The 24,549-nt window shown below is 39.5% G+C and overlaps 2 protein-coding genes across 4 annotated transcripts in view; both read left to right on the top strand.

Annotated features, from left to right (window-relative positions):
• LOC127260916 (uncharacterized) overlaps positions 1-19,523 on the top strand; it is an 89,121-nt gene extending 69,598 nt beyond the window's left edge. The window contains exons 1-12 of one of the 3 annotated variants that reach the window (XM_051288973.1): positions 15,604-15,721; positions 16,021-16,338; positions 16,425-16,662; positions 16,763-17,004; positions 17,115-17,321; positions 17,405-17,494; positions 17,604-17,702; positions 17,812-18,108; positions 18,203-18,265; positions 18,376-18,460; positions 18,929-19,068; positions 19,159-19,523. In XM_051288973.1, the coding sequence (XP_051144930.1) occupies positions 16,804-17,004; positions 17,115-17,321; positions 17,405-17,494; positions 17,604-17,702; positions 17,812-18,108; positions 18,203-18,265; positions 18,376-18,460; positions 18,929-19,068; positions 19,159-19,176 (1,200 nt within the window). In that variant the 5' untranslated portion in view covers positions 15,604-15,721; positions 16,021-16,338; positions 16,425-16,662; positions 16,763-16,803 and the 3' untranslated portion in view covers positions 19,177-19,523. Of the gene's footprint in view, positions 1-15,603; positions 15,722-16,020; positions 16,339-16,424; positions 16,663-16,762; positions 17,005-17,114; positions 17,322-17,404; positions 17,495-17,603; positions 17,703-17,799; positions 18,109-18,202; positions 18,266-18,375; positions 18,461-18,928; positions 19,069-19,158 lie in introns of those variants that run through there. The other 2 variants (XM_051288970.1, XM_051288972.1) reach the window with 2 other exon arrangements.
• LOC127260973 (uncharacterized) lies at positions 13,573-15,544 on the top strand. The gene is made up of 2 exons (XM_051289066.1): positions 13,573-13,779; positions 14,324-15,544. Exon 2 carries the CDS (start codon positions 14,324-14,326, stop codon positions 15,542-15,544), a length of 1,221 nt encoding a protein of 406 aa, XP_051145023.1. The 5' UTR covers positions 13,573-13,779.
• Positions 19,524-24,549: the final 5,026 nt, after the last annotated feature.

Here is a 24,549-nt window from a genome sequence, read left to right as displayed (position 1 = left end):
GGAGAAAAAATTTATTTACTAAGTCAAGGTTTCCAAAATTTTTTACAGAAGGGACCCCAAAGCGGTTTTAATCTGGGACCATTTATCTTCTATCCTGGAAAGTCGCCTGGTGTTAGCAGCCGACTGGTACTGTCTTACAAGTTGAGATCGGGCATGAATCTTTAATTCTTGGTCCAAGTCGGCCTCATTTTTCTTATACCGCTCAATTAGGCATTGTTCGTCGGCCATGTGGTTCTCCAGGACAATTCGTTCTTGTCGAAGTGCCATCAATTCTGCTTCTTTTTTCTGAATTGATTCATCTATTTGAGTCTTAGTCCTTCCGCTCGATATTGTTTTTTTTTTTTGTATTTCATTTTTTTTCAAATATTTTGGTTTTCTTTTTCTTTTCTTCGTAACAATTTTTTTTTTTGCAACTCTTTTTTTTATTTTACTTTTTCACGGCAATATTACAAGACCTAGGCAAAAGAATACATCAACAATAACTCCTTACACTTCCCCAACAACATCCAACTCAAAATTAATTCAACCTCACTTCAAACAACAACGAACTCAACAACCCGCAAACTTGCAAATCTGAAACAAGAGCAAAATTGCAAAACTCAAACAAGAACAAAATTGCAACACTCAAACAAGAACAAACTCGTAAAAATAAAACAAGAGCATGAAGTGTACAATTAAAATCACTCGTCAACAAAGTCACAAGCTTGAGTTCATATAATGCATATGGATGTAAGGTGCATGTTGTACACTAGGAAGCATAGAGGATCAAATTGTCTACACTAGAAGGCCAAGCAATGACAAAACTTGAAATCAAATCTACGTCAAGAATATGCAATAAACAGCTCGACTACGCAACTAGAGGAATGAATAAAAAAGAAAAGATAACAAAGGAATTTTTATTTTTTTTTGAATTTTTGAAGTAAAGATAGTGCAAATTGATCAAACTGCTCTGATACCAAAATTATATATATGTCATGGACCGAATTGATCAACTACACAAGATACGGAATAAACTAAATAAACAACGACAAAGAACGAACAACTAAACATAACTAACTAAGCAAGAAAAGAACAAATTAACTAAGCGGAAACGAATAAAATGAGAAAAAGGATAATCGAAAGAGAAGCAAACCTAAGTAAGTACTAACGTAAGAACGACCCGATACTCTTTTAGCATCGAACCATCCTCCATGAAGGCACCACCTCGGTCGACACTTTGGAGAGCTCTTCCACCTTCCCCAAATGCCACGAACTTGAGGCTTTATACTCAAACCCGAATTTTTAAACTAAACCCCATGGAGCATGCAATTGAATTGCATTCTATGAAATATTAGACTAAAAGAGAAAGTATTGCTATCAAGTATAACTTTCCATAAAAAGGAAGTGATCATAAATGATCAAATATTCACAAAAATATATTTTGCTTGGTGTGTCTTACAATGCACCTTAAGGGTCCTATTTATAGGAGTAGAGGAAGGGGCAAGTGGACTGATTTTCCAATGTGGGATGGATTTTGTATAAGTAAGTAACCTGCTAATGAGTGACACCTAGCTAATGGTTCCCCCTTGCATGTGAGAGGCATGTGAGAGTTTATTATATATATATATATATGTGGTCCCAATTGATGGTCCCCCCCACTTGAGCATATGCAACCTAGGTTTATATAATTACATATTAAACCTCTATTTTAGAATACTCTTAGGTTTGCACAACTTTTCCGTTAGTTGTCTGATTGAGGCGTTGCAAGCTTCAATGTAACCTTTACAACCACGGCACTCGCCCTAGGCTTTCCATCAAGTCCTCGCATGTTGTAACACAGTCCGTCGGTTGGGCTTCAATTCTCTAATTTCTTTATCAGGCCTTGTAATTTTTCAATGCATGCTTTCGCTCGAGCTCTCGAGACTGGTCCGATTGGAATATATGGAATTGCAAGTCCCGATCTTTTCGTATCCATGTCATTAATTGAGGAAAAGAATTTGTATCGACCTTTATTTGACATTCTGCACTTATAGTTTTGGGTCAAATCTTCTAGGTTTGTTCCCCTAGTTGATGCGTCTATATTTCATGCTTCTCTTGAGTATTGCATTTGAATGATTCCTACGTTCTGTTTTGAGGTAATTACGCTCGTTTATTCCCTTTCATGATCATCGTTGTTTCTGATTTTTCCTTCTTACTGTTGTGAGGGAGAGTGAGGATATTAACATTTCGATATACATATATAGTTTGTCTTTTGAGTGTAGGATGGCTTCTTTTGAATAAATGAAGGAATTTTTGGAGTCTAATATGCAGCAATTGAAAGCTAATATAGAGAAAACATTGTCCAGGCAACAAAAAGCGACTTGGGATCATACCATGAATAAAAAGTTGGATAATATCAATCATAGACTGTCATCTTTGGAGAATGCTCGAACGGGGATCCCTTCTGGAGTAGCTGCTGCTATTCGGGAAAAACAAGCTGCGACTGAATCTTCACACACCGCGATTTGAGCCCTTCGATGAGGTCGGTCTCACACCATAGCAACAGTTCGGATTACTTGTTCAATGATCGAACTCATCATTGGCGCAGTGGGTTGGATGACGATCTCTCCACCATTAAGATTACCCTGTCCACTTTCGGAGGATTAAGCGGGGCGGAGAAGTTCCTTGATTGGGTAACCAAGTGTGATATGGCGTTCGACTGTCACAATTATTCGGAAGGAAAGAAATTCCGCATGGCAATCTGTGAGTTCAGAGATTATGCCTTGAGTTGGTGGAAAAATGAGAGACGTTATAGGGAGCGACATCGAAAAAATCCAATTGATACTTGGACGAAACTGAAGAAGATCATGAGGAGACGCTTTGTGCCGGATAGTTATGAGCGGGATATGAATATTAAGTTGCAATCCTTGGTTCAAGGTTCAAACCCGGTAGAAGAGTATTTTACGGAGCTGGAAATTTTGATGATGAGGTTGGACATTGATGAGAGTGAATCCTTGATAGAGGCTCAATTCATTAAAGGTTTGAGGCGTGAGATAGCCGATACGGTGGAGCTGCACCATTTTCGTTCTCTTTGGGAAGCTGTGGATTTGGCAATCAAACGGGAGGAGCAGCTCAAGAGACCAACATCAACCGGGCATTCCTATCAAAGGAAGTTTCCAACCAGCTCTGTAACTTCGTTCGTCTCTTCCACCGGTTCTAAGAGAGTAGTTTCCACAAAGCCTTTTGATAAAAATGTGGATAAAGACAAGGCGAAAATAGTAGACAAAAAGGATAATGCTGCTGTAAGGTTCAAGAGAAAGGAGTTGGGGCATAGGAAAGAGAAGATTGTGACGTGTTATAAGTACCATGGGCAAAGGCACTATGCAGGCCAATGTCCCAATAAGCGGACTGTTATGATTTTAGAGAATGGCGAATGGGGTTATGTAGATGATGGCGATGGTGATGGAGATGGTGATGATGTAGTAGTTGCTGAAGATAATGATGATGTTGTTGTGGAAATTTGTGATGAGGATCCTTTAAGTTTAGTGGTGATGCGAGCCTTGACATCTCTACCACGTGAAGATGCAAACCGTATGGAAGACGAACAACGAGAAAATTTGTTCTATTGTCATTGCAAGGTAGCAGGGCGTACCATATCCATGATAGTTGATTCGGGTAGCTGCACTAATGTTTTTAGTTCGTATATAGTAGAGAAGTTGTGTTTAAATACTACCGCTCATCTAAAGCCATATAGTTTACATTGGATGAGTGCAAAGTGGCTGTTCATGTGGATAAGCAAGCAAGAGTGACATTTTCCATTGGTGGATTCAGCGATGACATGTTTTGTGACATGTGTCCCATGACCACATTCATCTTCTCTTGGGACATCCTTGGCAATTTGACCGGCGTGTCTTGTACAATGGGTATAAAAATCAAATATCATTTTCTAAGGACGGTAAGAAGCTGAGCATTTCTTCCCTACCACCCGAGGCCGTACGTCGTGATGCTGAATACTTGTGTAGATCTATGCGTGATGTGGTGAAACAAAAGGGGGCTGCCACTACAGTTTCGGTGAAATCTTCGGGGGAAGACGACGGTAAAATATTGCTCAGTCTCGAAGAGTTCAACAAGGAAATTCGCCAAAACAGTAGCCAAGATGAGGGAAGTTACTTTTATATTCTTCTACTAAAAAATATACTTGTGCTAGATTTTGATTCATTTGGTCACTTGTCTCCTCCTTTTGTAGAGTTGCTTAAGAAGTTTGAGGATTTCTTTCTGGATGATATACCGCCTGGATTACCACCGTTGCGAGGCAGGGAACATCATGTTGATTTTGTACCGGGTGCATCAATTCCTAATAGGCCAGCTTATAGGTGTAACCCGGAAGAAAGTGAAGAAATTCGGAGACAAGTCCAAGGGCTTCTTGATAAGGGATGGGTTCGAGAGTCTTTATCTCCTTGTGTTGTCCCTTTTCTTCTTGTTCCTAAAAAGGATAATTCATGACGTATGTGTGTTGATTGTAGCCTTGTCAATGCGATTACCATAAAATACCGGCATCCAATCCTTCGATTAGATGATATGCTTGACGAATACATGGAGCACAGGTGTTCACAAAGATTGATTTAAAAAGTGGCTACCACCAAATTCGTATGCAGCCGGGAGATGAGTGGAAAACAACTTTTAAAACCAAGTTTGGATTATACGAGTGGCTAGTCATGGCATTCGGGTTGACAAATGCGCCCAACACTTTCATGCGATTGATGAACCATGTGTTGAGAGAATTTATTGGAAAGTCTGTTGTGGTATACTTTGATGATATACTTGTCTATAGTATGTGTTTGGAGGATCATCTTGGGCATCTTAGGCAAGTTTTTGATGCATTAAGAAATGCTAAATTGTATGGTACAATAAAGAAATGCATATTTTGCACTAATGAAATTGTTTTCCTTGGTTTTGTTGTAGGTGAAGATGGTCTTAAGGTTGATGAAGCTAAGGTTGCGGTGATTCAAGAATGGGAAAAATGCACTAGTGTGGCTGAAGTTCGGAGATTTCTTGGAATGTGCGGATTCTTTAGGCGTTTTGTCCCACATTTTAGTATAATAGCAGCCTCACTAACCTCCCTTTTGAAGAAGAATGTTCCGTTTAAGTGGGAGGCAAGTCATATGGCCGCTTTTGAGAAGCTTCGGGACAGCTTGATATATGCTCCAGTTTTGGCATTACCAAACTTTGAGTGGGCTTTTGAAGTACAATGTGATGCTAGTGGAGTTGGCATAGGTGCCATGTTGTTGCAAGATGGACGCCCAATTGCATACTATAGTGAGAAGTTCCATGGGGCAGCTCTTAACTATTTGACATATGACAAGGAATTATATGCGGTTGTGTAAGCCTTGAGAGTTTGGCAACATTACTTGCTGCCAAAGGAGTTTGTAATTCACACGGATCATGAGACCCTTAAGCATTTGCGTGGGCAGCAACAACTCAGTAAGCGTCATGCTCGGTTGGTAAGCTTTATTGAACAATTTCCGTATGTTATTAAGTATAAACAAGGGAAGGAGAACGTAGTTACTGATGCACTCTCTCGGAGGTATGTTTTACTTAATCATACTCGTGCACATTTGGTTGGATTTGCCCATATCCGTGAATTGTATGAGCATGATGTAGATTTTGGTGATATATTTAGGAGATGTGAAAAGCATGGTTTTGATGATTATTATATGCATGATGGCTATTTGTTCTGTGGTGATAAGTTGTGCATTCCCATATGTAGCATTAGGGATGTTTTGATTGAGGAGAGTCATGGTAGTCATATGCTTGGACATTTTGGAAGACATGCTACTTTTGATGTTCTTAGTGTTCATTTTTATTGGCCACATATGTGTAAACATGTTGATTCTTTTGTGGATAAGTGTCTTGCTTGTAGAGTGGCAAAGAGTACTTTGAAGCCACATGGTATGTATACTCCTCTTCCCACTCCGGAGGAACCTTGGTTGGACATTTCTATGGATTTTATTCTTGGTTTACCTCGGACACCACGTGCTAAAGATTCAATTTTTGTAGTGGTTGACAGGTTTTCCAAAATGTCGCACTTTATACCTTCTGCGAAGACAACGGATGCGAGTCATATGGCGAAGTTGTTCTTTCGGGAGATTGTGAGATTGCATGGGGTTCTTTAAGCAAGTGCTCATGCCGATGATATTTCTACTGTAGTGGAGCCTAGCCTTGAGGACAAGGCAGCCGAAGGGGGAGAGGATGACATGGTATCGGGTGACCCGAACCCGAATATTGGCGGACCAATCGCGACCTGTACCTGATCAAAGACATTACTTTGTTTAGAGGTTGTGAGTCGTTGATTTTTAGATGAGATGTATGGACCAGATTAGATTAGGTCTTCTTAGCATATATTCCTTATATTCAACTTGTAAAACATATTCCATACATTTTTTAGAGAAAGTAACTACTACTTTGCAGAAGTTTCCTTCTTTCGGAGAGATTCCAACCATCCATTTGAGTGATTCCAATCAACCGAGAGGGTTAATTTTTAAGCCTTCGGAATGCAGCTTACGTGGTGTGAACTTGCTAAAGATGACAGTTCGGATCGAATTCCACAAGAATAAATAATAAAAATATTGGAGATTTGGATAGAACAAGGGATGGATGACTATATATATATCTATATTAGTGGGGATAAACTAGACTCTTGAATTGAGAGGTAGTCGGGAAGGCAACACGAGAGATCAAGCTCACGTTTCACAATCCTCTAAACAAGCTGACAATACAAGTTAAGGCAAGAATAGTTCCAGTACTATTCGAGAGGCCACAACTTGTTTCAAATCACTCGAAACAACTCGATCTGGGGATATGAAGATGTAACCGAATCACTCAAGATTACACATAAAAAATGCACAAGAATCGCTCTTGAAATAAATAAAAAAATAGTTTATAAAATATCTTTGTTGAATGAATGATCCTTACAATGATAATCATGGGACCTTTTATAGAGGAACCATGAATTAAAACAAGAAAGTACACTCTTAAAGGAAATAAAATCATATAGGGGATAATTATTATAATTAGCCTTATTTAGTATTATTGACCCATAATTCATGGCAATCCCATGATGATTGGTAATCTCTTGATCTATGGAATTCCTTCATATAGGGGATATTGATTCACGGGATCCCTTCAATTAGGGATAGTAATTTAGGGGAGGTCCAATGCCTTGTAAGGTGCTCCTGGCCTTATGGTCCTTGGGACTTGTGGTCCAATTCCAGAAGAATGCATGGTTTATTTTGATCCTCGATATAGAGTTCAGCAGTGGCATCCATTTGAAGTTTGACACACTTTGTTATTGCAAATTGAAATTTACGGGCTCGGCTCCTAGTAATTGGTCTAGGAGGAATTATGATTGCGTCCGATTCCGTCATGTTGGTCACATCATCCCCTATCTCTTGAAAAGGTTGTCCCATCAACCTCTCGTCACCTATATCAAACGGAGACAAGTCAGCAACATTAAATGTAGCATGGACATTATACTCACCTGGGAGGTCTAGTTTGTAGGCATTATCGTTGATGCGTTCAACAACTTGAAAAGGACAATCGCCTCATGGGGACAACTTAGACTTGCGTTGTGCCGGAAATCTCTCTTTTCGTAAGTGAAGCCACACCCAATCACCGGGTTGGAAGACAAGCTTCTTGCGGTGACGATTAGCAACTTTTGCATTCCGCGCATTGGTGGCGTCAATTTCCTTTCATACTATCTTATGAAGCTCCTGAATCTTTTGTGCCCGATCCCTAAAATTAACATTTTGTCGCTCACTACATGGTAGTGGCAATAGGTCAACTGGAGAAAGTGGGTTGAAGCCGTACACTATTTCAAAAGGGGACATGTTAGTAGCACTATGAATAGCTCGATTATATGCAAACTAAACATGAGGGAAACAACTTTCCCAACTACGCAAATTCTTTTTGATAATACACCTAAGGAGGGTGCCTAGGGTGCAATTTTTTACTTCCGTTTGACCATTTGTTTGTGGGTGATATGACGTAGAAAAGAGAAGTTTCGTCCCTAATTTTCCCCAAAAGCTTTTCCAGAAAAAAGCTCAAGAATTTAGTGTCCCTATCAGATACAATAGTAAGGGGAATTCCATGCATTCTAACTACTTCTTTGAAAAACAAATTAGCAATATGCATTGCGTCATTCGTCTTATTGTAAGGAATAAAGTGGGACATTTTTGAAAACCTGTCGACAACAACCATGATAGAGTCCTTACCTCCTTTTGTACGAGGTAGCCCCAAAATGAAGTCCATACTCAAATCTACCAAAGGTGTGTCGGGTGTAGGCAGGGGCGTATATAAACCATGTGGTAGCGTTGTGGATTTGGCTTGTCTACATGTAATGCAACGTGTAATGTGTTGTTCCACATCTGCACGCATCCCTGGCCAATAAAATTTTTCCTGCAAAAGTTTAAGAGTTTTGGTGGCTCCAAAATGCCCTATGAGTCCACCTTCATGGACTTCGTGAGTTAAAACAGTTCGAATAGAACCTTGTGGAATACACAACTGGTTAGCCTTATACAAATAGCCCTCATGCAAATAGAAATCGTTAAATCCAATGTTGGCACACTTATTGAAGATGTCAGAAAAATCTTTATCCTTTGCATACAATGATTTTACCTGTGAAAACCCTAGCAATTGAGAAGTCAACATAGTAAGAATGTGAGTGCGCCTAGAGAGTGCGTCAGCTACGACATTATCCTTTCCCTTCTTATATTTTATCATATAAGGGAATGTGTCAACAAAAGCAATCCATCTGGCATGCCTCTTATTTAGTTTAGCCTGAGTTTTTATATGCTTATAGGACTCGTGATCTGAGCGGATAACAAATTCCTTTGGCAAAAGATAATGTTCCCATACCTGAAGTGCACAAACCAAGGCATATAACTCCTTGTTGTAAGTTGGGTAGTTCAAGGCTGCCCCACCTAGCTTCTCGCTGAAGTATTCAATAGGTTGGCAATTCTGCATTAGAACGGCTTCAATACCCACACCTGAAGCATCACATTCAAGTTCAAATGTTAGTTCAAAGTTCGGGAGTTTAAGAATTGGGGCATGAGTTAAAAAATATTTCAGCTTGTCGAAGGCTTGTTGTTGTGCTTCTCCCCAACTAAATAGTTCATCCTTGTGAATAACAGCAGTGAGAGGGGCTGCAGTAGTGCTGAAATCATGAATAAACCTTCGGTAGAATCCCGCCAAGCCATGGAAACTACGAACTTCACGAACAGTAGTAGAGACAGACCACTCTTGGATGGCTCTGATCTTCTCCTCATCGACTTGTATTCCCTGTGTGCTAACAACATAGCCAAGGAATAGACAACTAGAAGCACAAAATGCACATTTTTCAACATTTGCATATAGTTTTTTCTGCCGCAATAAAGTGAACACTTCTCTCACATGCTCAATGTGTGCAGACAAGTCCTTACTATAGATCAAGATGTCATCAAAGTAAACAATCATAAACTTTCCGATGCAAGGTCTAAGAACATGATTCATCAATCTCATAAAGGTACTAGGGGCATTAGTTAAGCCAAAAGGCATGACAGTCCACTCATACAGCCCTAGCTTAGTTTTGAAGGCAGTTTTCCGCTCATCTCTTTCTCTTATTCTTATCTGATGGTAACCACTTTTAAGATCAATTTTTGTAAAAAGAACAGCACCCTGAAGTTCATCAAGCATATCATCTAATCTAGGAATAGGATGTCTATACTTAACGGTAATTGCATTTATTGCTCTACAATCTACACACATACGCCACTTACCATCCTTCTTTGGAACGAGGAGTACCGGTACAGAGCATGGACTAAGGCTCTCACACATCCAGCCTTTATCTAACAAGTCTTGGATTTGCCTTTGGATCTCTATGGTCTCATCTGGGTTGGCCCTATATGCCGGCCTATTTGGCAATTGAGCGCCAAGTATGAAATCAATCTGATGTTCAATACCATGGACTGGGGGCAACTCGGTTGGTAGTTCCTTGGGTAATACATCAGAAAATTCCTGCAAAATAGGATAGAACTCTAGAGGCAGGTTAGATTGCAAATCATAAGCTGTAAGGAAATTAAACTTACAAAGCAAAATGTAAATCCTATCACTCTCATCCTCTCCAATGGATCTAATATCCTTTCGAATGAGAAATATAGCCTGGCCACTGTTCCTCCCCATTTGAGAAAGGGTATCTTTGGTAGGTACTTTCTTACTTTTCTCTCATTTTTCTGATGGGATCACTTTCGGAACTCGCAATGGGGCACACTACCAAAAAAAGGGCTATTCACCACGGGTTGAGAGTCCGTAACAATAAAATCGTAACAAATAGATATATTAGTTACGACAAAATCCGTGACGAAAAAAAAAAAACCCGGTCAACGTTTTAGGTTCTGTCGTTACGCAAAAAATATCGTAACAAATAATGAGATTGTAGAATTTGGTCAAAATAACATTAGTTACGTAAAGTGTTCGTAACTACTGGTATTTAATTTTTTTTTTTTGGAAAAGTTAAATTAAAAAAAAAAAAAAAAAAGTAAAATACTGGATTGACGCTTTCATTCCAGAAACGATCAAAATGGACAAAAACGCTATATCATCCCACACTTAGACAAATTAGGGCATCTGGTTCATTTCCCTCGTTCGCTTCTCACAGTCGCCCGCGATCCGATTTCCTGTAGCTGCCGACGACGACGCGCGAGGTGAAATCGATCCGTCCCTAGGATCTACTCCGGCGCACCTCACCCAGGTAAGGTTTTGAAGGTAGCTCGAAAAAGATTTTGTATTACGCGAGGTATCTTCGACAAATTAGGGCATAATCTCATTTCTCCCTTGTAGAAAACTCGATCGAGTTTCCTTCCTCTGAACCTGCAGGACGACGAGCATTGTGAAATCAACGGAAACGAGGGATCTACTCCGGGATCTACGTAAGGTTTTTAAGTTTTCTCCCGAAAGATTTGGTATTACTCCAAAGTTCTTCGCCTGTTTCTCGGTATGGATATAGTCTTACATTTTAACTCCATTTGTTTGGGCTTTATCGTGTGTTACATTTGAGGTGAATTTGTATTCCTTTGTCCAGAAGGAGAGTTTTTTTGGTTGAATTTATTTTTTTGATATTTATCTTTAATTTATAGTTAAACACTAAAAATATGGGCTTTCATTACGGAAAGAAGATTCGTAACAATATTGTCATAATAAAAGATTGTTTTTGTTATGAATTTTTTCGTGACGAAAGGAATTTTTATTAGTCAACGTCTTCTTTTATTTATTACGATAAATGTTTCGTAACAATTAAAAATATGACAAAAAAATATCGTAAATACAATAATTACGACTTTATTCTGTAACAAAGAAAAGCATTTTTTATAATTTTTAATAAAAAATTAAAAATTAAAAAAATAATCAAACTTCAAATATTGAAAATAATATTTAACAAATTGAATGTAAAATAAATATAAATAAAAATTTATTATTAATTAATTGTATATAAAATTTATTACAATATATAATAAATAAGTAAAAATATATTGCACTATCTACCAGCCGCCCTCCTCCTAGTTTTAACAAATTGAATGTAAAATAAATATAAATAAAGATTTATTATTAATTAATTATATTTATAAAATTTACAAAGGGTGTGTTTGGTTGGATGATTGGATTTTGGATTTGGATTTTGGAGAATTTTGAAGTATGGATTTTTAAGTTGAATTTGTTTGAGAGTTTGAATTTTGTAATGATTATGTAGGATGAAATTATTATTTTATTGAAAAAAATGATATATTGATGTGATAATTTGAAAGAGATGATATTTAAATAATATTTTATTGAAGAAAATGATATATTTAAATTTAGAAAATTTATTTTTTTGTTCTTTTATTTATTGTGTTCTTTTATAAAAAAATTTCAAATTTCAAATTATTATTCATATTTTTTTTTTTGCTAAAAATATCAAATCAAATAAATATTTTTTACTTTAATAATATACTAAAAATTAATTTTATATTTAAAATATCACGTCATTGACTCAATATCTATTTATATCATATTATACCATTATTTTAAATATAATTTTAAATTATTTTTTTAAAAAATAAATATAAATATGTAAAAATAAAATAATATTATCATTCATTTTTTCCCATCACTTATAACTAAATCATAAACCCTACCCACACCCGCCGCCCTCCCCCTTTCTTCTCCAACGCGAAGTTATCCTTTCTTCGTCCTCTTCTTTTTTCTTCTTCTAACTTGCTCAGCCGCCGGCGCCCCTGTAGGTTAAAAATCGATAATGTGAAAACATTTTTCTCATATCGATTTTTAATTTATGTTTCTTCCGTTTGCAGTCTCATCTACCTTGGTCGCTGGTCGAATTCTCCCCGCCGCAGCGTCCTGTTGAAGTGAGGGATTTTGGAACACGTCTCCGGCATCGATCCATCAGGTAGGTGGTTTTTCTAGCTTCTCCCTTCTCTTATTTCTTCTTGTCCTGCTTTCCTTCCTCGCCATGCCCTCGTCGGTGAATTTTGTTTATTCTATTTTGCGTTTCCATTCCCATTTGTTCATTGCTTGTTGTTAGGGTTGGTTGTTCAGCCACAACAACCAATGGCCGATAAGTTTGAAAGATTTGTAGTATTTTACATTGTAGATTGTCCTCTAGGTTTTATTTTGAAGCTCCTTCTGTTAGATTTAAAATATGCTTTTGTATATTTTTACACATTGAGTCATATATTTGGAAGTCTGATGTTTTGTTAGAAGCAAACTCTGGTATTGCGTGATCCACCATGTCGGTGATGTGTTTGTAACACAGATACTGAAAATTCATTTACCCAGCAAAGTGCAGCACTTTTGAATTTTTTACATTGTTACTGTATACAATTGTGCCAAGTGAATTTATCGATTAAGTTAAGTGTGATGTTTTGTGCTGTTTGGTTTAGGAATTTGGGCATCCTACATTATGATAAATATATGTGAAATTCCAATGGTGTATGGTTCTGTTTCAATTTTCATGAAGATATGACAGCTTCTCTGTTTGTGTAATTGTATTGCATTTCAGTCATAATATCTGGGAAAGAGTGCTTGTGTTGTGGATTTTTTGGATTTGAAATTTTTCGGATGGAAAAAGGGTTTTTGGATATTATGTTTTGAATAGAAAATAGGTGTCGGATCTGATAATTAAATAGAGGGAAGAAGATTATTTTAGTATAGATTATATGATGCAACAAGATTTTATTATTTTTTTTAAAAAAAACCAAAGTGCACACACAAGCAAAGTTAATAAATACACTTTATGATTTGATGGTTTCGTGAACTTTATTTATTTATTGGTGTACCCTCCCAAGACTTTCACTCATTTTATCTTTTCATTCTGCAATAATTGCAATGAAGTACAAAAATGATCTAGCAACACTATCCAATATAGAGTGCTTCTTTCCAAAACAACTTTGAATTTTGTTATTATGTGTGGATATTTAAATAAGTTTCATTGGATTCTACAGCATAATATATACAGATTCAGACGCATATATTGTTAGATAGTGATACATACATATGCTGCATAATATGAATATGATATCATATCTACACTCTAAGTATTGGCTCCTTTGTCGGAACCAATACCATTTTTTTTGTTACTTGGTTGTATGCGTCGATTTGTCGGAAGCAACACCATTTGGGCTATTTTAACTGAAAATGAGTGCATATTTAACTTGTGTTTTTTTACAGGATACTAAATTGTGGAGACAAAAGTGTGCAGTGTGAATTCAGGATAAGCAACATTGAGTTTAACGGAAGGTCGGATTTCTTTTTAATGCATTTCCACAGTGCAAAGCTTCTTAGTGTTCTATGCTTTCTCGAGTGGTGGTGTAGTTAAGTGTTATGTGCATTCCCACAAACCTGCTTTACTCTTTAGACATCAGATTTGAGGATTTTTTTCATATTCGTACAAAAGGGCAAGGAAAAATTTAGAATAGTAGGAAATTTTTCTTGACCCAAGTAGGGTATGGATAATTCTTGCTGCTCTAGTATCTAGAGATGACGCTCAGAATTTTTGGCGGAGCGTAGACATCATTTAATTCTCATTAAATGGCATCCATAAAAGGTTCTAAAGTGGAGATAATGGCTGATTTTAAACCATGGGCCTTAATGTTGTGATGAATGTTATGTTTTACTTATAAGTGCAATACATGGACTTATAGGTACAAAAATGCAGTTTATTAAAGCTGATGCTATAACTTTGTTCTTTTAAATTGAGGGAGCAAGCCCGTATCAAGACTTAAACATTACAATTTTGAATGCATGTTTTGTTGATGGAATCACATGTATATTGCCTTTTTAGATGGATAGGAGTTGGATAGACGATGCGAACCATATCTCGGCTCAATATTTGGATGGGGTCAGGGCTTTCTTAGATTTCGCATTTAAAGATCGTAGCTCTGAATCTTGCATCTATTGCCCCTGTACATCTTGCGGAAATCGCTTAACAAAATCTCGTAGAGATGTCTTGCTCCATTGTATTCGTTATGGATTCGACCAAACCTACAAGGTTTGGACTTGCCACGGAGAAGGAGAGGTGAACCCTGCTGTTGCAAACGACAATATGCCAATGCGTTGGGAGGAGGAACTAGAACTTCTATTGCGAGAGTGTGCATATACAGAGCACACCGATCCGGGGCCCAGTGGAAATGAACCTCATAGGGATGACGAAAATGAACATATACATCATGGCAGTAAGGGGTATAGAAAGATGTTAGAAGATGTAGAGAAAGAGCTCATACCAGGGTGCAAGAAGATGAGTAGACTCTCGTTTATCGCACGGCTTTTGCACTTGAAGGTTTTGTGCCACTGGTCTAATAATTCTATTGATTTGCTGTTAGAGCTGTTACGGGATGCACTTCCAGACGATGTTGTCCTTCCGAAGAACTTCTATGAGGCTAATAAGCTGACCAAGGACTTGGGGTTCACATGCAAGACTATCCATGCGTGCATCAACAATTGCATGTTGTTTACCGGGGAAGATGTTGACCGTGAGGTTTGTGTTGTGTGTGGGGAAAAGCGATTTACACAGGGTAAAGATAGATCTCCAGTGAAGAAGTTAAGGTACTTTCCATTAATTCCGCGATTGCAGCGATGGTACGTATCTTCCAAAACTGCATCTTCTATGAGATGGCATGCCGAAGGGCGTGTAGACGATGGCAAGATGTGTCATCCAGCAGATAGTCCTGCGTGGAAGAGTTTCGATCATCGGTACCCGACGTTCTCTGAGGAGATTCGCAACGTACGCCTCGGTCTGGCCACTGACGGTTTCAACCCTTTTGGGAATATGAGTGTGAGTTATAGTATTTGGCCCGTCGTACTTGTGATATATAACCTACCTCCGTGGCTGTGCATGAAGCAACCATCGTTACCTTTAGATGACGGAGGCAATGTTAGAGGAGCAGCCGATTACTGGCTAAGGGAAGGTATTGAGGGGCAAGTAGTAGAAGATGCAGGGCAGATGGACCATGCCGATACTTCGCCTTCGGATTCGGAGGAATCCTCCGAAGATGATGGTGCTTAGCGCAGAATCAAATAAGCGGGCATTTTTGGTAGTATGCGAATATAGCGTAATTGGCCCATTTTTGATGGTTTGGCAACCACGCAACCTTTTTGAGTTCGCAGTTCAGAATAAATTACACATCTCAACAGATGGTCATCTATGTGGGGAGGGGGGGTCGGTGATTGAAGTACGTAATAGGTAACCACTTTCGGACATGCATGCCATCGTTCATAGGCCCTGTTTTCGCTTGATTTGCTGAAGCACTTTGCATCCATTATGCGCGCGCAGGATGTTATGATTTTTTCCGAATATGTCAACGCGGATAAGCTCTTTACCCCCGTTTGCGTATGCTGAAGCAATTTACCCTGATTAATTGCAGTAACTATTATGTGAATTTCTCGTAATATGTCACTTCATAAGCTTTGTTGTGATAAGTGTGTTTTGATTTTCTCCTAATATACGTTTTCATACTGCCAACTAACACTGGTGTCTTGCAGGTTATGGGCAAATCTCAACGTGCTGCCGTTGGAGGGTCACAGGATCCGGCAGTCTCTCCCGCAAGACGTTTTACCCGGGCATCCGCACGTAACAGCCCCCTAGAGGCAACTCATCCCGCAAGCAGGAATCCATCGCCCATCCGCAATCCCACAAAGAAAGTGACAAAACGGAAGGGATCTCGGGTCTCGCCACTGCTCCAGCGACTCCGGTCCATCACATCAGAGTGGGAGAAAGAGCGCGATGCTCGTGGTCAAAGCATGAAGCCAACATCTTCCACTCGAAGGGCAGTGCTTCAGGATTCAGAGGGCCCTTTGGAGGTAATGTGGTTCCTTTGCCGAAAGCATGTCCTTATTTGAACTCTCAGTATAACACTACAATAGGCTGACACTGTTAACCCCAACAGGAACATGATGATAGGGATGTTCCATCACTTTTTGATCCGACGGCACTGACACAGGATGACGATGATACAATCCCCCCCACACAAGCAGATGACGAGACACTTCCGCCGACGCAGGACATGGAGACTGCAGAGAGTGATATGCCACTCTTGGATGAAGGGCCAGGCTCCGACCCCACTCTGATGACAGGAACAGAGGCGGGCAATATGGCACCATTGGACGAGATGACATCGCACGACGGTTTGGAAATTAGCCTTCAAAGATTACCGATTACATTTAGTGACTTCATATTTTGCATGTAATATCCTTATTAGAACATGTAATCTCCTGTTTGTGTCAGCTGGTTCGTCAAAGAAAAAGCAGGGGAGAGGGGCGGCATGAATGCCGCGTGGATGGGGAAAAGATCACAGGATGCTTGTATTCACATCGCCGGATGGTAAAAGCATCGTCGGACCCGACGTAAACGAGTACAAGACAGCCATTGGGGTCATTGCACGCAACGGAGCTCGACTTCCTCTACATTACCCCACGTTCGCTGAGATACCGGAGACGAAGAGACAGGGTGCATGGATGGAGGTTCAGGTGATGCAAACTTCATTAAATTGAAAGTTCTTTTATTTCATATAGATTCTTATATATGGCCCTACCATCTTCTCCGGACCTGGTGGAAACCGTGTGAAACGGCATTCCAGAGTAACAGCGGATTACCAGACTCAGCGGAGAAAGTGGTCTTGGCTGACCTAAGGGAAGTTTGGAGGCACTGGAAATACAGCATCAAATCAACTTACTTCAATCCGATCGAGGACGATGAAGAAGCACTGAAGAAGGTTCCCTCAAGCAGGATTGTGCCCGATCAGTGGCCGAAGTTGGTTGAGTATTGGCGCGACGAGAAGGTGAAGGTACGCATAGGGACATGCCAAATTAATATACGTTAAATCTGCACGGGCATGGACTGAGAACTAAATAACTTTGATTGACGTAGCTTCAATCCAAGAAAAATGCGTCGAACGTAGCGAAAAGAAGCTTTCCACATCGTACTGGGCGGAAGTCATTCACGACTCTGGCAGAGGAGGTACCTTTTATTACAATTAAGTAATTAGTCATGTCATGCTCCATCCCCATATTTTCCTCTCCTGTATTTCATTACGTTTTCGATGACAGAAGGCCTTGTATTGCTGCAGATCAAGGCAAAGGGGAAGGACCCCGACAATCTGGAGATTTGGATTTCCAGTCGCACACAAGGCAAGGGAAAGGATGACCAAGAAACCGAGGAGATATTGGTAGAATAAATTCGTTCCCAACTTAGTTACAGTTCAGTCAGTATTTACATCTCTAACAACAAGAGCAAGTTCGGCCTCACTTAAATCTTTCCTGTAGACTTATTTACAGAATGAGCTAAACAAGGTTCCCCCTGAAGGGCGGACTCCCTCTGTTCGGGAGACTCTGTACCGACGGGCCCTTGGGGGAAAGATTAAGAAGCGGTCAAAGGTCGACAGTGCGGCAAGTTCAGCTCATCCCCGCAGCGAGTCAACTGGTTTAACAGACAGTGTAGCATTCCAGCATGGGTGGGAACAACTACAGAATGGAATGGAGGAGCTGAAGGCAATGATGGATGAGTTCAAAACCATCAAGGCTGATGTGTATGCATTCATGCACAGAAACTCCGGAGCGGTTACTGGCCAGGCAGTAAGTATTCATAATCCCTGACCTGTTTGGTATGAGTATCCCATGAGATTTGGATGGCGAAGGAATTTACCATCCTCGGCATGTTATATGATAGGGCACATCTCGTATTGATTCAGTCCCTGAGATTCCCAGGCCTGTGTCCGAGCCAAGCATGACGGTATGATTCCGTGACGCCCTGGAGTTTCTCAGAAATCAGTGCAGTGTCTAATTTAGGCTACTCTTGACTGCGTACTACCTTATCCAACTCATATGCCCTGTCTGTTGTAGGTCGGCACACATGTGCTTCTATTATCCCGCACCGGTGAGAAAAAAGTTGTTGCAGAGGGACTTCTGCTCTGCCCCCCTGGGCCAGGTTGGTCCGGTATCTTTGAGGATGTTTAATTAAACTTTTAATATGCCTCAGCGAGATATCGTAGGTTTTCGTGACTGTTCAGGCCTCATATTGCGTATTAGCATGGATTCACTAAGTGTAGAAGTATACAATGATACGATCCGTGGATTTCCAAAGCGATGTAGACTGTTAATGTAGGGGTGGTAAAATAACTGCTATTATGACGACCCATGTTTATTGAAGGATGTTTGGTTTAAAGATCAAGCTGCAATTACATAGGAAATTAGGGTATAATGTGCTTCGCTACCTAACTCATGAATGTAATACCATGTACTGTACGACATGTCTGAATGTACGTACTCCTCTTGTTCTAGTTCCAAAGTATTACACTTATAATGTCTGTGTTATGACATGTTATATATACAGTTCGAACGTCTGTTGATATATATGCTTGAATGTAATCAAAAATTGCTCTTGTGAATGCTGTAGGTGACACACTTTCCTTGGTCAAGGTCTTCGTGACATCCGCGTCAGTCCCGAACACACCCCTTATTTTGCCGACCATTTCTGGGGCGACTACCCTTCGCGATGTCGTCGGCGAAGATCCTATTGAGTGGAGCTACAACGACGTAAGGATCTACTTTAATACCTTTCTTGTATTGCCTTCCGAAATTTATAAGAAGTATGACTTAAAGTAATCTCTGTGTTGGCAATTGCAGCTCATGCGCCGGGCTTGAAATGTTGGTACCGATACACCCATGTTAATTGCCCCGTTTGTCATATGGATTGAATGTCGAACCTGTCTTTGGATGGATTGTGTTGAGTTTTTGTTGAACTATGTCTGGAATTGATGCGTAGACCTTTGTGGTTTGAATTCGTATGGTGAAAAATGTGCCTAATGGGATTGATGGATAACCGTATTTGCTTATTGCGTTGTTTACTTCTGTTTGAACTGTTAAGCACGTTTTGCGGAACAGGTTGTTGATGTGTAGATACTAGTAGGCTTGTTCTATGGGTTGCTTTACTTTGTTGGTAGGTATGGAATTCAGATTTTAATATGAATTAATGTTTGCGCGGGGCGTAATGATGATGATGTTTATAGCAATCTTTGTATTCGTAATTTATTTTCGTATCATACGCATCACAGCAGGTCCATTTGTTACGAACAATTTCAATTGCAGCGTACCCCCTGTTTTTCACAATACGCTATTTTTCCGTAACAAAAGGCCAGAAAATCGTTACAAAAAGTGGTCTTTGGATATTTGTTGTTACAGACGGTTTCGTGACTATAAGTAGGTAATATTTTTTTAACGGGGTTCAATGCCGTTACAAATAGTCGTAACAAAACCAAGTTCTGACAACCGGTCAATGGAAAACACTTGTAACGCGAGGAACTTCCGTAACAAATACCGTAACTAAAAGTCCTGCCACACGCGCGGAAGGATCTACCTTTCGTTACGAGAGAAAATTCGTAACAAACATCGTAACAAATACCATACTTCAGGGAGCGTTGACCGATCGTAATAGTTACGAAAAGTGGCGTGGCAAAAAACATTCGTTACGCGAGTACACATTACGGAAAAAAGTCGTAACAAAGGCGTAGCAAATACGCAAATTGCACGAAATATGGCTTTTTGTTACGATTTTCCGGCCGTAATAGAAAACAGTTTTTTTGGTAGTGGCAGTCGTAGACGAACTTGCCATGGAATTTATGTTTGCCTCTTGTGTGGAGCTTTGAGTTCCCTCTGATTTTGAGACGTTCTTCATAGCCATCATTTCTTGAATATGGTTTCTTTGTATCACTTCCTGATCCGTATGGGCTTCTTGTGGAGTAAGGGGAGTCAAAGTGATCTTTTTGCCCTCATGTGTGAGCGTAAAAGTATTTTCCTTCCCAAAGTAGGAGACATTACGATCGAATTGCCAAGGCCGTCCAAGTAGTATGTGGAAAGCCTGCATCGGCACAACATCGCATACAACCTGGTCCATATAACCACAAATTCGGATGGTTACCTCAACTTGTTTATTTACTCGTAGTTCCCTATTATTGGTGAACCACTGCAATTGATAGGGTCGCAGATGGGGCTTGGTGATAAGGTTCAACTTTTTGACAAATGTCTCACTAACCACATTGGTGCAGCTTCCTTTATCAATTATCATGCTGCAAATCTTGCCTTCGATTTTGCAACGACAGTGGAAGATGTTCTCCCTTTGCATTTGGGTTGGTTCCTCCTTTTGAAATGTACTAAGAGACTGCAGAGTTACCACCGTGATTTTGGAATATTCATCATCTTCTTCAACAATTCTTTCCTCACATTCAAGAATTTTCTCACCATCTACATCTCCTTCATCATCGGTGATGACTTCACCGGCATCCGTCAAGATCATGGCCTTCTTGTTCGGGCACTCAGAGGCATAGTGCCATTTTCCTTGACACTGAAAACAAGTAATTTCACGGTTTCGGGGATTCTTGCCATGGACATATTCCTTTTGGGGGTTTCGAGTTGTGCCAACATGCGCAACACTTTTTCCCTTGTCAACATTAGAAAATTTATTGACATTAGTATTGGGAATACCTCGGGGCTCCAGGATAGTTTGGGTGGACCGGGGTGGTGGTCGACTGAAAGAATCCGCTCGCGTCTTTCGCTTGCGTTGTTTCTCCAATAAAATCGCATGTTGGAGCAATTCCGACAAGTCAACATATGGGTGTAGCTCTAGAGTATCCCTCAAATCTCGGTTGATTCCACTCATGAATCGAGCCATGGTTGCTTCAGGGTCCTCCACAATATCAGCCCGCATCATGGTTGTCTCAAGCTCTTTGTAATACTCCTCTACACTTCTATTACCTTCAGACAATTGTTGAACTCGTTCGTGCAGCTCCCTCCTATACCAGGATAGTACCAATCGCTTCCTCATAGCCTTTTTTAGCCCATCCCATGTGGTGATCCGGGCCTTCCCTTCTCGCCTTCATTTCGTACTCAGTTGTTCCCACCAATTAAGGGCATAGTTGGTGAACTCCATTACAGCAATCCTCGTCCATTGCTCATCATCATATGTAGAGCAATCTCGAATCAACTCCATCTTCCTCTCCTAATCAAGATAAACATCCGGGTCAGAATTCCCATTGAAAGAAGGGATGCTGATCTTCAAGTTCCTCATAGGATCTTGATTTCGGTTGTCTCTATCTGGAAGGGGTGGCTCCCATTCTTCATCAAAATTTTCAGAAGCGTCTTCCCTACCTCGGTATATAGGATTCCGCCTTGCAGATCGACTAGCGTTGGGGGCAGGTCAGCCCTGTTGTCGCTCAATTGTCAATTCCCGAATAGATTGAGCAAGATCAGCCAACATTGAGTGTATGGTGTCCATCTCATCAGTAAGTTGCTTCGTGAATCGTGCTTCCAATGCTTTGGATAGCGCTGCGATTTAAGGATTAGGGCGCTCGTCTGGGTGTCCTTCACCTGCCATCAAAGAAAAAATGTAAAATAACAAGGGTATATCCTCACACAAGTTTCTCCTCTCTTGAATCGCACTCTCCGGTATGTAATGATCTCGCCACAAACACTATTTCACTCCGCTCGTGTTTCACTCACTTAAATAAAACTGGCAACGACCCAATGCAATTCCCAAATCAAGAAATTTCAAGTAAAAAAATCACAAGTAATTAGACGTTTAGATAATCAAATAAAAATAGGAGAAATATTATAAACATTTTTTTTTGGAAAGAAGTGGCTATGGATAAGAATGGAAATGAAAATATAAAATTAAGAAAATTAAGAAAAATGTATGGAACAAGAGAAAAAGGATAACAATATATAGAAATATATTAATGTTATGTAGAAAAGGAAACAAAATATTCTCAAGCAATTTTTTTTTCAACTTTTCTTTTTCTCTGTATTTTCTGTTTTTTTTTTCGGATTTTTTCTTCTTTTTTTTCGGATTTTTTTTTTGCCTTTTTCTTGATTTTTTTTTTTTTTATCAAATATGAACTGTGATATCAATCAAGAGATTGTATCAACTAGCTCTGATACCAGATGATGCGAACTTGCTAAAGATGACAGTTCGGATCGAATTCTACAAGAATAAGTAATAACAATATTGGAGATTTGGATAGAACAAGGGATGGATGACTATATATATATATATCAATATTAATGGGGATAAACTGGACTCTTGAATTGAGAGGTAGTCGGGAAGGCAACACGAGAGATCAAGCTCACGTCTCACAATCCTCTAAACAAGCTGACAATACAAGCAAAGCCAAGAATAGTTCCAGTACTATTCGAGAGGCCATGACTGGTTTCAAATCACTCAAAACAACTCGATTTGGGGATATGAAGATGTAACCCAATCACCCAAGATTACACTTAAAAAATGCACAAGAATCGCTCTTGAAATTAAAAAAAAAAAAAACCAGCTTATAAAACATCTTTGTTGAATGAATGATCCTTACAATGATAATCATGGGACCTTTTATAGAGGAACCATGGAAATTTAAAACAAGAAAGTACACTCTTAAAGGAAATAAAATCATATAGGGGATAGTTATTATAATTAGCCTTATTTAGTATTATTGACCCATAATTCATGGCAATCCCATGATTATTTGTAATCCCTTGATCTATGAAGTTCCTTCATATAGGGGATATTGATTCATGGGATTCCTTCAATTAGAGATAGTAATTTAGGGGAGGTCCAATGCCTTGTAAGGTGCTCCTGGCCTTATGGTCCTTGGGACTTGTGGTCCAATTCCAGAAGAATGCATGGTTTATTTTGATCCTCGGTGTAGAGTTCAGCAGTGGCATCCATTTGAAGTTTGGCACACTTTTTTATTGCCAATTGAAATTTACGGGTTCGGCTCCTAGTGATTGATCCATGAGAAATTATGATTGGGTCCGATTCTGTCATGTTGGTCACATCATTACGTGAGAGATGGAAGAAGCATTCACAAGCCTCAAATAGTTCGTGTGGATTCATGAAGGTGTTTGCTCGAGAGGAGTATTCGTCGATTGATTCCAAATTATCCGGGGGTTCATTTATTCAATTTTGTAGTTGAATCTTCTCTTGAATTGAGATTAGATGTCATGGATTTGATCCTATCCATGTCAAGAACTTTATAGATTATACTTTGTGCTCTAGAGTTATAATTATAGTGCTTTTCGTATATGTTTACATAGTGTTTTAAGTGAATACAGTTAGCGCTTTTATTTCTTCACTGTTTTTCCTTTTTCTTATACAGAATTTTATGAGATTATACTTTGTACTCTAGAGTTATAATTACAGTGCTTTTCATATATGTTACATGGTGAGTTAAGGTACTATAAATACCGCTTTTGTTTCTTCACTGCTTTTCCTTTTTATTATATAGCACTCTCTAAGATTATACTTTGTGCTCTAGAGTTATAAATACAGAGCTTTCCGTATATGTTACATAGTGCTTTATGGGACATAGGAAAGAGAAGATTGTGATGTGTTATAAGTGCCATGGGCAAGGGAACTATGCAGGCCAATGTCCCAATAATTGCGAATGGGGTTATGTAGATGATGGCGTTGGTGATGGAGATGGTGATGACGTAGTAGTTGCTGAAGATAATGATGATGTTGTTGAGGAAGTTTGTGATGAGGATCCTTTAAGTTTAGTGGTGATGCGAGCCTTGACATCTCTACCACGTGAAGATGCAAACCATAGGGAAGACGAACAACAAGAAAATTTGTTCCTTTGTCATTGCAAGGTAGCAGCGTGTACCATATCCATGATAGTTGATTTGGGCAGCTGTACTGATGTTGTTAGTTCGTATATGGTAGAGAAGTTGTGTTTAAATACTACCGCTCATCCGAAGCCATATAGTTTACATTGGATGAGTGACGAAAGGGCTGTTATGTGGATAAGCAAGCAAGAGTGATGTTTTCCTTTGGTGGATTCAGCGATGATGTGTTTTTTGACGTGTGTCCCATGACCGCATGTCATCTTCTCTTGGGACGTCCTTGGCAATTTGGTCGGCGTGTCTTGTACAATGGGTATAAAAACCAAATATCCTTTTCTAAGGATGGTAAGAAGCTGAGCATTTCTTCCATACCACTTGAGGCCGTACGTCGTGATGCTGAATACTTGCGTA

The sequence above is a fragment of the Andrographis paniculata genome, unplaced genomic scaffold (genome assembly GCF_009805555.1).
Source record: "Andrographis paniculata isolate CXL003 unplaced genomic scaffold, ASM980555v1 Contig62END, whole genome shotgun sequence".
Lineage (NCBI taxonomy): Eukaryota > Viridiplantae > Streptophyta > Magnoliopsida > Lamiales > Acanthaceae > Andrographis > Andrographis paniculata.
This window is presented reverse-complemented; position numbering and strand designations above follow the sequence as displayed.